The 14,818-nt window shown below is 45.4% G+C and overlaps 1 protein-coding gene across 10 annotated transcripts in view; it reads right to left on the bottom strand.

Moving 5' to 3' along the window:
• GrlHz (Gustatory receptor-like Holozoa) overlaps positions 1–14,263 on the bottom strand; it is a 39,911-nt gene extending 25,648 nt beyond the window's left edge. For 3 of the 10 annotated variants that reach the window (XM_067098002.1, XM_067098007.1, XM_067098008.1), the window contains exon 1: positions 14,071–14,182. In XM_067098002.1, the coding sequence (XP_066954103.1) occupies positions 14,071–14,083 (13 nt within the window). In that variant the 5' untranslated portion in view covers positions 14,084–14,182. Of the gene's footprint in view, positions 1–13,056; positions 13,415–13,981 lie in introns of those variants that run through there. The other 7 variants (XM_067098004.1, XM_067098001.1, XM_067098006.1 and 4 more) reach the window with 7 other exon arrangements.
• Positions 14,264–14,818: the final 555 nt, after the last annotated feature.

Raw genomic sequence — 14,818 nt, 5'->3', positions numbered from 1 at the left:
AGAACCTTACTTAACCGGGACGTGATAATAGGCGTCGGAAAGATCTAGAGAGGTGGTTACGGCTCCACGGGGCAGTAGGGTCCGAACTTGGGAGACAGTAAGCATCCGAAACTTGTCGCTTAACGAATGTAGGAATTCAGACGGACAAGTCCAGAATTACTCTCCGTTTGTTGGAACCTTTCTTTGGAACACTGAAGAGCCTGCCTTGGAACTTCAGAGACCTCACTTTCCTTATAGCCTGTTTCTGTAGGAGATCCTCCACAAAGTCCTCGAGATCCTTGGTCGTAGCCTGATAAAACTTTGACTGGTGGAGGGGATTGTCGATCCAACTCCAGCCTAGGCCCTTGGAAACTATACTCTGAGCCCAGGGACAGAAGGTCCACCGAGCTCGAAAATGGTACAAGCCTCCCGCCCACAGGATGTATGTCATCGGTCCTGTGTTTGCTTCCCCCCTCTGGAGCCTCTACCTCCCCTGTTCCTGGGGGAGAGCGGGGCTCCCCCTTCGAGCGAAGCCACGGGGCTTATTGCCTCTGGTTGATTGTCTGGGGAAATTTCCCTGACTTTCATATGCAGGATTGAAAGCTGGGAGGAGACATAGGAAGGAGCAGCCAAAGACTGATGTGCCGGGTTTACCAGGACATACTGAGGTGGAGGATGGGAGGAAGAGGTCGAAGGTTGACTTTGTAAAGGAACCTGGACCAAGGACTGAGCTGGAAGACGTTTGAAGTGCTTAAATTTCTTACTGGACTTGGTGGGAGGGCTGGCAAGATCAGACTGTTTCCTTTTATAGGGCAGGCCCCAACGGGAACGGAGGCTTTGATTGACCCTAGCTGCCTCAGATAAGACTGCATCAACTTCTTCTTGTGGGAAAAGATTAGCACCCCAGATCGAACTCTTAAGAAGCTTATTGGTTCATGCCGAACTGTGGCTGCTGAAAAGATGTGCTTCCGGCAGGCCAGTCGGGCAGTCATAAAGTCAAACAGATCTTGTTGAAAACTCGCCAAGAGAGATTTCGTCAAGACCTGGAATAATGGATCTTCTCTGTAAACCAAAGAAGTTGCTTCCGCTAAAGCCAAAGAGTTCAAAGACCTGGCGAGCCTTTCCTTAGTATCAGCCTCTGTTTTCAAGAGCGACTCCGGGATCTTAGGGAGCTGCACACTGAACAGATCAGAGGCGCAGTCTGGGTCAAGCCGAGTCACCGTAAGAACGTATTAGGGGCTCCCTTCCAGAAGTCGGTGCCTCCGGAAAGACGAGCGATGTAGGGTCCGTCTCACGGAGATGAGGAAGGGGTTTACCTTCAAGCAAGCCTGGCTAGTCAGGAGGCCACTTTCGAGCGCAAGGGGAAGGAGAACATCACTGAGAGTGAACATAGTGAACACTCCCTTAGCTGGTGTGAGCTTAGTGTTCTCCGCTTGCCACTCCGTGAAGGGTCCTCATCAAAGACGACTGGGCTTGGTCCCTAGGATAGATGACCGTCTCCTTAGGGACTTTATCAGACCTGTTCCAAACCTCTCCCCTTCAGCCTGGCAAAACCAGTGTAGGGAGATGTCAGGTCCGGAGGATAGAACTCTAACTCTTCCACTCTCCTCGTGCCTAAAACCTCTATGGTAAGAGTACCTTCGCACTGGAGCATAAAGGGCGAGACGCCAAGGATTCCCTAGATCAAAGGGAGGGAGAGTGGAAGGGTCAGGAACAGAATGCCTAGAACGTTGTTGAGATTCCACCTTCTTGAAAGAGACTGAAAAGAAGAAGCAAGACCAGACAGCTTACTGTCTACCCTCGCGTCGATCTTCTCAAATCTCGCGTCGATTCTTTCCAGGAATTGTTCAAAGAAATGAAGTGTATCCAAAGAAGGAGGAGGGGAACTACCAGCGTGATTGAGGCTCCGCCTGGGACCCGGAAGGGGAGGCTGTACTCGTCGATGGAACGGGGCTCGTCGTCCGTGCCGCCGCGGAGGGACCCCATATCGGCCTGCCGGAGTAGGTAAGGTTTTCTTTTAACGGACTTCACCTTGGGGCAACAGACCCAGACGTGCCCGAAAGGTATGAAGATTTAGAGAAGCCTTTAAAAGAAGCAACAGAGGAAGAAGGAGAGTTAAACAGTGAAGAACCTGCCTCACTTACCCCCTTACCTGCCTGATGCTCTGGGATAATGCTCGAGACTCAAGGCCGAGATCGAAGTTCCGCCGCGTCTTCCGGGCGCCGCCGCTCAAGGCCGAACCGTCTGGAGAGGGCTGGGTCAACTCCCGAATCCCGGCAATCAACGGAGCAGCAACCTCGTCGGTGACAGAAACTGTGATCCAAGCGCCGGGAAAAAGGACATTACAAATGTCCTTCGAGTGTATGTAGGGATTGCCAGCTCCTACGTTGCGCCCAAAGCCGCTAACCCAGACTTTAAGGGCCTGAATCGAAGAATCACGAGACTTGCGGTCAGCCTGCGGAAGAAAAACATATTGTGGTCTTACCAAGGCGGAGGGAATCGATAAAAATGTAAACATTATAGTTGGCTAAGAAGGAAAGATGCATGATCACCTACCGAATCATCGATAGCCTGCTCGTAAAGAGCGTAGCAAACATCACATCCGTCAGGGTGCCAAACAATAAGATCCCCTACGTGGACCGCACATCCGGAGTGAGACCGACAAACCGTGGCGCTGGCCTGATGGAGGGCTGCGGAGCACCCTTCTTCTTGGCAGCGTACCACCTGTAAGAGTATGAGATTATGAGTACACTGTGTAAGGTGCCGGAGTAGTGTGCCGGAGCAACACAGTATTAAACCAAGTCGTGAAACCAGCCGGAATGATCCGGGAGGTAACCTGGTAAAAACTCATACAAGCAAAAATAATAAAAAATAATAAATAAAGCAAAATAAATTTACCGGAACTAGCCGGAGTAACATGCCTTAAAGTAAGTGACGGATACAAAGTGAAATGAAATGGGAAGGTTAAACTGTCCGGAGAAAGCGTATTCCGGCAACTAAAAATAATATGAAACTAGCGATAACGGAAGACCGATAAACGCTAGAACCGCCGAGCGGGAAGCAAGGAATGCGCTCCGATAGAAGACAGTAGTTAGCTAAGGTCAGGGAACGTCAAGAGCCCGACATGAAGACAGTCAGGCGGAAAGCTCTAACTGGCAGCGAAGAAGGACTGAACCGGAGTGTCGCTAAATTAAACGACACGCCGGAGAGACGTATGAAGGGGAGGAATGGGAACCCGGAGGAAGAACCGAAAAGGAACGACCAGAGAGTGGGAATGCACAATCCGGGCGTTCGTGTCCTCCCGCCCCCACACGCTGACTGAGTCGTTACCCAGCAAACGCGAGAGAAGCAGGAGAGGAACAGGGACAACCTCCTCCAAGGGGGGACAGGGAGATAAAGATGGCCAAAGATGGTGGACAGGAGAGGGGAAGCTCTCCCGGCCACTAACAGTCCCCGGAGGGAGAGAACAAAGGTAAAGTCACGGACCGTACCAAAGAGAGGCCAAACAATGCAGAGGAAGGGGGCACAGGCTATAGGCTAGAAAAGGATGGGTCGACATAACCAAAAACTAGAACTAACCTTAAGTAAATACCAAACTAGGGTAGGCTACATGAAGCCCTCGCTATCCCAGCTTAACCAAGAGGCTCATTAGCCTACGCGCTAAAAGTGAAACAGGGAGAGGGAAGCAACATGAGGTCCTCGCTATTCCAGCTTAACGAGAGGCTTATTAGCCCCACGCAGAAAGCCGAAACAGGGGAAGGGAACATAAAGGAGAAGACCCTGGTAAAACTTAAGGAAAGCGCCGCATGGAAAAAACGAACACAAAACCCTAGAAGGGCATGTGAACGGAAAGAATGAACGACCATCCCCTTTTTTATGGAAAAAAGGGGGCAATAGCCTAACGCCCCAAAAAGGAAAACCAAAGCTAACACCAACCCATAAAGTAAAAATATATCAATACAAAACAAGAGGAGGACCATACCCAACACGATGTGGACATGAAGGGAAATGGCGCCTCGAAACAAAAAAAACATCGATGATAATCATCAAATATCAAATGCATCCGAACACTGGGTTAAAGGAAAACAAAAAAACTTAAAAGTACAAACGTAAATAAAATTCCCAGAAGCTACGAGAAGAGAAGGGCAAAAATAAGGCATGTAAATGAATTGATAAAAGGCGAATAGGCTCGAGGGGAAGCCCGACGCCTAAACACCAGCCCTCAACTCGAAGCAAAGGGAAACAAACGTTAGTCAATCAAAATCACTAATTAGACCTCATGAAAAGGAAAATGCTCCTAAACACGAAGAGGAACCGTGAAAAAGATTGAAAAACAGGGCGACCCAAGATCACGAACCACGCATGGAGGTCATGTGAGGCCGTGAGAGGAGATCGAGACGGGCGTTATAAATCCCTTTAATTATTATACTAAAGGGAAATAAGGAGCCTCAATCGCCTCAACTAAAAAACGAAATATTGGTACTCAACTTAGGTGACGAAAGACCTTGTGAGGAAGCCATAATGATGCAAAAAGGCACAAGATTAAAAGCACAACGAAAAAACGTGTGAACGATGGTGCTTGCTGAAATGGAATGCGGCTAGCGGTGTTTTGTGTGCTGTCCGCGGGTGGTACATGGGTTTGTAACGGCACCTCCCTGTGGGACTTTTGACCTTGGGATCTCTATAGGATAAGGTTCCGTGTTTTTGTAGTTCACCCTTTTCCATACATGACTCCATCTGATGGAGCTCGCTCTGGGGGTACCTTTTCCATACACGACTCCATCTGATGGAGCTCGCTCTGGGGGTAGTAACTCCAGCATTTCATTTAGCTTTCTCTGGTATCTAGCAACGGAATTACCTAGAAATAAGTGCTGAATGGACTTTTTCATCGGCTGACACGGGACCCGATCCAGAAATAAATTATAACCAGGCTATTAAAAATAAGAGTGCTATCCTTATATTAGTCCGTATTACATATTTTAATCAAGTTTTAAAAATAATATTTCAATATAGAACTTTTGAAAATTAAAAACTGGAGCTATTCACCATATTCTACTTTAAACTGAAAGGCTATGAGGTAAAAACAAGGGATTTTAATCATTCTCACTACAACAGAGTACACTGATACTGTAATCATATAAAAGTTTTAATCATGAATGAAAGATCATAGATCAGCTTAAAACGAGAGCCTGAATGTGCTGCCTGTTACCTCTACAAACATGTACATGTATAAACTTCTACAAAAAAATGATACATACAAATTATTAGGCCTAATTGATTAAAACTGCTGGCGACCAGCAATTTCAGCAGCTACTAAAACAGCGTGACTACTGATTTGATAACAGGTCATTCACCATTAAATATCAAACAGGTTGCTAGTTATATTCCTGGAAAGAACCACCCACAGGCATCTATCTTTGTTATCAATGACAGGAGATACACTGTTATGTCTGAATTTGTGCCACAATACACATAGCCTAGCTTAAATGGGTGTTACTGATAAACTTTCCTAACTTAAAGCTTGAACATCATCATCACATCTCTTCAGTCAGATGGATGGTTAAAAGGCAAGTGACTATGACAGAAGCATCCTAACTAACTAATGTATGTGAAATGCAATTGTGGGGTAAGGGTATGCTGTGAGGTTTGCAAGGTTGTAATGAATAGTTGATGTAATACAGGATAGCTCCTTTGCTTTTTAAAGTATAGAAATTTGTATTTTTCCTATATATAAAAACCAGTTGTGTAGGAGTATACTTTTGCATGAGCTGCAACAGCCATTGAATTTAGTAATAAGGTGAGTAAGTGGGGGAGATGCTCTTCACACCTGCCATCACAAGCACATTTTCCTTTGGCCTCAGGGACAAAGAAGAGTGGTAAGAAGTGGGAGCTACAATATAAGGCCTTGGTTTGTATGCCTACGAAAAATGACATTTTTATGATAAAATAGTTTTATATATACTTACCAAGTAGTTACATTTGCTTTCAGTTTCATTCGCCGCAGCTTAAAATTTTGAAATTCGCCAGCAGCGATAGTTTTTTAGTGTAGGTGACTTGACCCTGCCCACTTTCAAGGTAAAAGAGGAACAACTCAGCAGGGAGCTCAATTTGTTTGTGCCCTTATGCCCATGTGAGGGGAGGAGGGAGGGCTCCGATTCATAATTACTTGTTAAGTATATATAAAACTTTATTTTATTATATTAATGTTATTTTTATATAAGAAGCTTACCAAATAATTACATTTCTGAATCCCATATTGAACGGAGGTGGGATACAAGGACATTTTCTACCCCAAAACATTAGAGATGATAATGAGTAAGTGAATAGAAAATTGCTAGCATTGATACAATGCTTGTTGTTCCTTCCCTGGTAAGAGAGCTACAGTACTGCAGGTAGATACTGCCTCTGGTTGGCACTCATCTTAACCATGCAGGGTGTGGTGGTGTAGCCCTGGAGCATCTCTGCATCAGTGGGAGCTTTGCAGTGGAGGACAATTCTGATGGCTAACATAGCATATACAAATAGTTGCCCCTGCCCTGGGCGCAGTACCATAAAACAATCAACCAGATGAAAACAACAACATCGCCTTCACCACATAATAAAAACCCACCATCCGGCCACTAAAAATAAGACTGGTGGGCACTCCAGGTGCACAGTACCCCCAGGCTCCACTAAGACTCAACAACTTAGGTCAAGGCGAAGAGAATAAGGAAGGAAGGAATGCTTCCTACGCTTCATCCCCCAAAACCATGCCAGCCACCGACAATGGACCCAAGGTACTGCACTTATCGAACGCCATTTCAACATCACTTAGATAATGAGTTGCGAAGATTGACTTATACCTTGTAACTTGTAGAATAGAGGATAAGGATAAATTATGCTTGAAGGTTACCGAAGTGGTGACTGCTCTGATTTCGTGAGGCTTAGCTTTGAAAGACGGCAAGATGTCCTCTCCAATTGGGGGATGGGCTTCAGTGATAAGATCCCTCAAGAATAATGACAAGGCATTCATAGACAAGGAGAGAGACGGGATTTTAACTGAGCACCACAAGTTACTCGTAGGACCTCGAATCTTCTCCATTCTATGTAGATAATACTTCAGCGCTCTAACTGGGCAAAGAGCTCTTTCTTCATCTTCTGGGCCCAGGATATCCACTAGGCTTTTAATAATGAAACAAGGACAGGGTTTAGATGGGGTCTCGTTTTGGCTAAAAAGCCAAGGGTAAATGAACTCACAGCATCCCCTTGGGAAAATCCAACTTTCCTGTCAAAAGCATGCAGCTCACTGACCTGCTTAGCCGTTGCTGGGGCGACAAGAAAAAGGGTCTTCCTAGTAAAGTCTTGTAGCGAAGTTCAACAAAGAGACTCAAAACGGGGACCCGAGAGCCATTTAAGGACTACAGTACATCCAAATTCCAAGAAACAGCCTTTAAGCCCTTAGGTCTGGAGGTATCAAAGGACTTGATGAGGTCAGATAGGTCCTGATTTGAGGAAAGGTCCACACCCCTGTGTTGAAAAACAGAGCTCAGCATTGCCCTGTAACCTTTGATTGTAGAGGAGGAAAGGCACCTAGATGTCCTCAAGTAAAAAAGAAAATCTGCAATGTCTGCTACAGACATCTGAGAAGATGAGATGTTATGTCTTCTACACCAGGCTCAAAAGATTGTCCACTTGGCTTGGTAGACTTTGCTTGAGGATTGCAGTCTACATTTTGCAGTAGCCTCTGAAGCTGATCTAGAAAATCTTTTCTGTCTGAGGAGTTTCCTGACATCCTGTATCCTTTCAGGGCAAGAGTGGACAATCCTTTCTGGAAGCGCCTGAAGTCTGAGAAGACTTGGCCTCTGTGGTATCAGCCTCAAGAAGTCTTTCAGAAGCCTGAGGAGATCTGGGAACCATTCTTTCTGCAGCCAGAAAGGGGCTACTAATGTCATGGTGACATTCGTATGGGCACAAAACTTGTTGAGGACTTCCCTTACTAAGCAGAATGGCGGGAAGGCATACAGATCTTTGTTCAACCACTACTGCATCATGGTGTCCGTTGCCCATGCTAGTGGGTCTGGGACTGGAGAGCAGAATAAGGAAAGACGATGATTCTTGGAGGTCATGAAAAGATCTGTGAGCGGTCTCCCCCACAGTTTCCACAGATCTGTGAATACCTGTGGATGAAGAGTCCACTCTGTGGGGAGTACCTGATTGTGACGGCTCAGTTCGTCTGCAAGGACGTTGAGCTTGCCCAGGATGAATTGGGTCACTAACCTAGTCTGATTGTGGTCCGCCCATAGAAGAAGGGACTGCACTGTCTCGCAGAGGGAGAACGAATGATTCCCCCCTTGCTTCTTTATATATGACAGGGCAGTGATATTGTCCAAATGCACGGTCACTGTCTTGTTGTAGACATCTGTCGCAAAGTGTTGCAGACCTAAATGAATTGCTGCCAGTTCCTTGACATTGATGTGCCAGAGTCTCTGTTCCCCGGACCATGTTCCTGACCCTTACTTGTTGCCTAAAAGTCCCCCAACCGTCTGCATAGAAGTATAGGTCGGGGCTCACTGGGAGGAGGGACTTTGCCCGAGAGGCTTCCCCTCTGACAGTCTGCTTTCTGACCTCCACCATAAGCAATCTTCCTTGATTTCCTGAGAGATAGGAAAGATAAATGTGTCTGGATGAGCTCTCCTGTCCAAGCTGGCCCTTAGATAGAACTGAAGGACTCTCATATGGAGTCTTCCCAGGGAGACAAACTGTTCCATGGAGGGTAGAGTACCGAGAAGGCTCATCCATTGGTTGGCCAAGCAGGTTTGACAGGAGAGGAAATCATTCACTTTCCTCAGACGTAACTATTCTTTTGGGGGACAGAAAAACCTGAAAACTCTGAGAGTTTATCGTCATCCCCAAGTAAAGAATCCTCTGCGTTAGAATCAGTTGGGACTTCTGGATGTTGATCAGTAGGCCTAAATCCTGTGCTAAGTGAAGGGTCTTCTCAAGGCCCTCCATGCACCTCTCCTTCGAAGGTGATCAAAGAAGCCAATCGTCTAAAAAGAGAGAGATGTTGACTCCCATAAGATGAAGCCATTTGATGAGTGGAGCAAAAACTCGAGTGAACACTTGCGGAGCTGTCGAAAGTCCGAAGCATATGGCTCGAAACTGGTAAACTGGTAAACTCTGTCACAGACACGGAGTCTGGGTGTACAGGGATGTGGACGTAGGCATCCTGCATGTCGATGGTCATCATCCAGTCACCTCAGCGAATGGATGACATGACAGAGTGGCTTGTTTCCATCTTGAATTTCATCTTTTTGACAAAGAAATTCAAGGCACTGACGTTCAGGACAGGTCTCCATCCTCCTGATGACTTGGGGACTACAAAGAGACAATTGTAGAAATGGTCTAACCAGACATCTTCGACCACTTCAATGGCTCTTTTCTTGAGGAGGGATGAGACTTTGTCCAAGAGGGCCAAAAACCTCTTTGAGGCTATGGAGTAGGTGGTCAACACGATGGGAGTGTTGACCTGGGGAGGGAGGCTTCTCCCTGAATGGGATAGAGTAGCCCTCCTTCAATGCTTTCACAATCCACTGCTGTACTCTCCTTGTACTCCATCTCTCCCAGAAATGGAGCCTGGCTCCTGCCAGAGCATGGAGGACAGGGTTCTCACTTCTATGAGGAAGACTTGGAGGAGGACTTCTTAAATGGACGAGACAAGAACCGGAGATTCATCCTAGATCTGGTTGGGCCCTTTGTCTGCCACTACAAAAGGGTAGCGGCTTGAGATGCTATGGCCATGTAATAAGAAGAGAGGAGGTGGAACCAATCAAGAGAGCTAAGAACATTCCAGTGATGGTGAGGAGTGTTGGGCGTCAGCGAATCGGATGGATGTGGTGTGGAGGGATATGGGTGAGGTTGGACTGGAGGAAGAAGATGCAAGGAGTAGAAACAGATGGAGAAAGCTGGCTCAAGCAGCCAACCCTGCTATACAGTGGGACTTTTAAGGTCAAAAGAAGAAGACAAAAGGGCAGCGGCTGAAGGTGAGAAATGGTTTTGGTGCTAGCAGGTGAAAGCTCTTTGGGGCGCCTAGTCGACGGAGCTAAAAGGTCCTGAGTATTCTTCTTCTGAAGATCTGGAGCAATGTCGTTGACGGTGGATTGAGGGAAATGGTGCTGGCGATCAAGAGGAGAGAAAAGCGAAGCTGATTTCTCCAAAGCAGTGAAGCCCTTTGTGCTGAAAGAGCACCAAAGCTCCCTCTTTTTGAGTACTCCATGGTGAAGAGAGAGGCTAACTCTTGAAAGCCATCCCTAATGTCCTTATCGGTACATGAAAGGACATTAAGCCAATCTGAAGAGACGTCTTCTGGTAACAAGGAGAAGTCTTTAATCTTCTGAGCAAATGCCCCCACTGACCAATCTAAGAAGCTAAGGACTTCAAAAATCTTAAATAAATTCTTAAGGAGGTGATAAAGTTCTGTGGGAGAGAACATCACCTTACCAACAGCGAAGGCTGACCTCCACGATGAGTCTGTAAGGCCTGAGAAGTCCCCTTGGAAGGAGGCAACAACTCCCAGCGAGGAAGCTTCCCCAGTGGCATGCACCGAATACCTCCAACGGACTAGGTGAGGAGGATAACTAAAGGAAGACTTAGGAGGTTAACTAAAGGAATACTTACCCTGCTTTCTCTTCTCCGAGAGCCAACTATCAAGCCCATTAATGGCCTTCCTTGCAGAAGATGAGAGCACCATCTTCAGTAGATTGGAGGAGTCGACAGGCTTGTTACTCTTGAAGAACATGGAAGCCATAGAAGCCAGAGCCACGGGTGAGAAAAAGTCAGGGAAACTCTACAACAAATAAGTCAGCATGGCTGCAAAGGCCAAAGGAGCAGAGCCCTGATCCACATCATCCTCTTCTTCCAACGAAACAAGAGATAAGTGTAACTCCGAAAGGGCCTGAGCAGACAAAGACTCTTTCTTCAGGAGTCCCAAAATGTCAGCTGGATAGGCGCTAACAAAGGATCCACACTTTCAGCAGCAGGAAGCGATGAAGACAATCGTGCAGAAGTTGGTGCCAAGCACTTGGAATCTGGCACCAGACGGGTTGGAGAAAGTGCCAGGGGCTCCCAGGAAGAAACTGGATGTCCGGGTACTGAATGCTTGGGCGCTGCTGGGTGCTCGGGCACTGAAGGGCACTTGGGCGTGACTGGGCACTTGGATGCTAAGGGGTGCTCAGGTGCTAATGGGTGCTCGGGCACTACTGGGGGCTCAGGAGCTCCTGGGCGCTCACGAAAAGCAGGAGATCGCTTGGAAGATGAAGATGTTTGCACGTGGAAGGATGCCTGGGTTCCAGCACAGGGCGCTCTGAAGAAAAACGTTCTGGACTATCCCAGAAGCTGCACAAAGGTCGTGGGCTGCGTGAAGGTTCTTTGAACCTCTTGTAGGGCACTGGAGGAGCGGACCATATTCGCTGCGGGCTCAGTGGCTGCAACTCATCACTAAAGTGCCACTGGTGCCTCTTCTCAGCGCTGGAAGCCTCAGAACTTGAGGACAGCCTACTCATTTCTGTAAAGACGCCTTTCCAGCGGCCGTCTGTCATGACCTGGGACGTTGCAACAGGTCCGACTGAGACGGCAACTACCCGTGGGCAGACGCCACCGACCTCCCTTGGGCTTCTGGTATGACTCCTCACAGGTGTAGGAGAGTACACCAGTGACCTTTGCCTAGGAGCATCAGTGGGACAAGTAACCACCTCCTCCTTTGTCCGTAAGGGCTTTCACTGATGCCCCTAATTGGGCCACAGTATCCACTATAAGACCCATCTTTTGGTCAAAATTATGCACCAACTTCAACTCGAGGCTGGCAATGGGGTCAGGGTTGGAAGTGTGGGAGCTGGGTAAAGGAGAAGATGGAATAGTTGGAGGACTGGGAATAGGAGACAAAGTGGGAACGGGCACAGATAATACAGATCCTCACTGGAAGACTTCACAGAAAGGCTATCTACATTCTTACTACCAGCTCTAGAGGCCGCCTTCTCTTCCTGTCCCTATCCAGTTTAGTTAAACATGGAGTTCTAGCCAGAAGGGGAAGCATTTTTAGCTGATGGCGGAGACTCAGAAAGAGGATTTCTGTTTTACCCTAAGGCTAACCAAAGAATCTCCAGTAACTACCAGAAACGGCAGACAGTGCTATAAAAAGAATACAAGTGTTTGTTCCTGTATCCTGGCAGGCTGAACAGCAACACACTAAAACTAATACAGTAATAGTGAGTAATCATTTGTTGTTCAATTATTCCTGACATACTGAACAACAAAATACATAAAAAAATAAGATATAATTACAGAGCTGCAGACAACAGTCTATTTCCATGCACAACAGCACCAGAGACATTTTGACTTGACAGTGGCCAAGAAAAAATGATTGGTTATGCTACGTACAGGTCAGTGGGCACTGCCACTCATGCGCTTGTCACCAGCAACTAACTTATCAGACCTTAACAACCAAACCATATGTTGTTGATGGTATATGTATACAAATAAGATGAATGCTTAAACCAGATGTTGTTGATGGTTTACATATACAAATAAGATGAATGCTTACATCAAATTAGGCAATTAACAATGGGAGGAGTCAGAAATCATCCATAAATCTTACCAGGAGCTGTGAAGATTTTATTGACTAAAAAAGTTACCAAAGTATTACCCTATGTAACTAAATAACCATAAAAAATAAATAACAAAAATTGCACTAGCATGCCCATAAAGGAATTAAATGCCTTTGAAGCATTATCAATGAACATGAAACTGGACTTAGCCTAACCTCAACTTTTTCATTTGTCAGTCCACACTAGGCTTTTACCTGTTTTAAAAGGGTATATAACCTTAACTTTCATAGGGTATTCAAAACACTGGAAATGTCAAGCTAACTTAACATAGGGAACAGCTTACCAGTGACTTAACAAAAGGGAGACCTTAGGCTACCTCGACAGGGCAAAGTAGGTTTAGGTTAGGTTAGTGGTAGGCTATTTCAGTAACTAGCCTAGGTTTTGTTATATACGACAGACAACAGACAGATAAAAACTCATCAAAACTCAGACATACCTAATTCAGTCTAAATATTCGTTTCGCAGGCATAGCCTTGCCTAGCCCGTGTTGACGATTCTAGCTTGCTTGCAGTGTAGCCTTGTCAGTTCTCAGCTGTCAACGGGTAGTCTATTGCCAGGGCAATAAAATAATCAGAGTGGCAGAACCTCAGTAATTCTTCCTAAATTTGGCCATTGTGACCTGGGTTCAGCAAAGTTTTAGGGAGGTCAAGTGGGCGTTGCGTTGGCTAAATACCAAAGTTCAACTTGAGTAACTTTGGCTCTGGTTTTCCTCATATCTTTGTTTACATTAGTCACTCCTCGTCTCGTCTCGGGATCCTACGTCGTCTACAAAGATCACGTTGCACTTCCGAATCTCTTTTTTTTTCTTTTTATCATTATTCCTCTGATGGATTCGTAGATCTTCATCTCACGAATTATTTCTGCTTGATAAAGGCAGTTTGCATTGAAGTTGGGCAAATCAAAATGTGGGCTTGCTTGAAAACATCAAAAGATATAAAGTATTTTATTTGTTTTATTTCCTACGTTGGCCAGTATAATATAGCATTTCAGCATTTTTTCCATACTGCAGTGACAGATGTTTAACATTCTGTGCTCAGCATAGTCAATTTTTAGTCTTTAAATATTAACCTTATGCTTCATATAGTCTGGTAAACCAGTGTAGTATTTTATTTCTCACTGGTGTCTGCGATTCTACGTAAATCTGGTTTTGAAAAATACACGCTTAGCATATAAGTAAGTATATAACACTTGTGAAGAGATTTTAAAGGAAATAATATGTTATTTACTGTCATCCTTGCTCTGACTTTGGTAACAATTTTTATCATTTCTAATAAATAATTGAGAAAATTATTGGAGTGAATCTGGATGTTAGAAAACATGCAAATTAAAGTGCTTGAAAAGAAACTTGCAATACCACCTACCGTGTTTAGCTTTCTTTTCTCTGATAAAGGGCTCCTGAACATGAAACTACACTTGATAACTGCAAATAATGCATACGGCATTTTCTTACTTGTAAGCTCCATGGTAATTTGTTATTTTTGCAGGATATCTTCTACTCTAATGTGTCACCAGTGGACGAGGACTTGATCCACTGACCATCTTTCAGTTTAAGGGACTGTATATTATCTTACACCCCTTTATTCGGACAGTTGTACAAACAGCAAACAGCGATGGTTTGATAACATAGGCCTAAGAATAAGACTAACTCGGGGAAGACAATACGGTAAGCTCGTGAAGGTTCGAAGAGGCCACATGTAGTGCTTGTCTGAACTGAGAACACAGTCCGCTGTTATCTTCCAACAACATGACCGGAACATTGAATGCTCTTCATTGAGTACAGTCTCTGGTTGGTATTAAACAAATTAGAGCAAAAATATATAGAATTGCAAGGTTATTAGAATGTCTACATCGTGAACATTGCACTTGATACTGATACACTCTGGTCTTCAATCACCCAAAGTTAAAAAACGTATGTCTGGTCATTACTTGGATGGGTGTGCCACCAAGAAAAGGCAGACGTTTTCGCTTTTCTTTCTTTCTTTAAATCTTCAGCTGACAACCCTTATGGACAGAGTCAACATACTACAGTATAAACCTAAGATACCGCCATAGGGAGAGAGAACCACCATGGTTCTCTCTGGCCATAGGGAAACAGCCCGCAGAGAGAGAGAGAGAGAGAGAGAGAGAGAGAGAGATAGAATGTTATGTGAAAAGGTGATGAATGAATATATGTGAGGAAATAGAAAATAAAACCGATA

The sequence above is a fragment of the Macrobrachium rosenbergii genome, chromosome 54 (genome assembly GCF_040412425.1).
Source record: "Macrobrachium rosenbergii isolate ZJJX-2024 chromosome 54, ASM4041242v1, whole genome shotgun sequence".
NCBI classification, from domain to species: domain Eukaryota; kingdom Metazoa; phylum Arthropoda; class Malacostraca; order Decapoda; family Palaemonidae; genus Macrobrachium; species Macrobrachium rosenbergii.
Note: the sequence above shows the minus strand (reverse complement) of the source record. Positions and strands in the feature narration are given on the sequence as shown.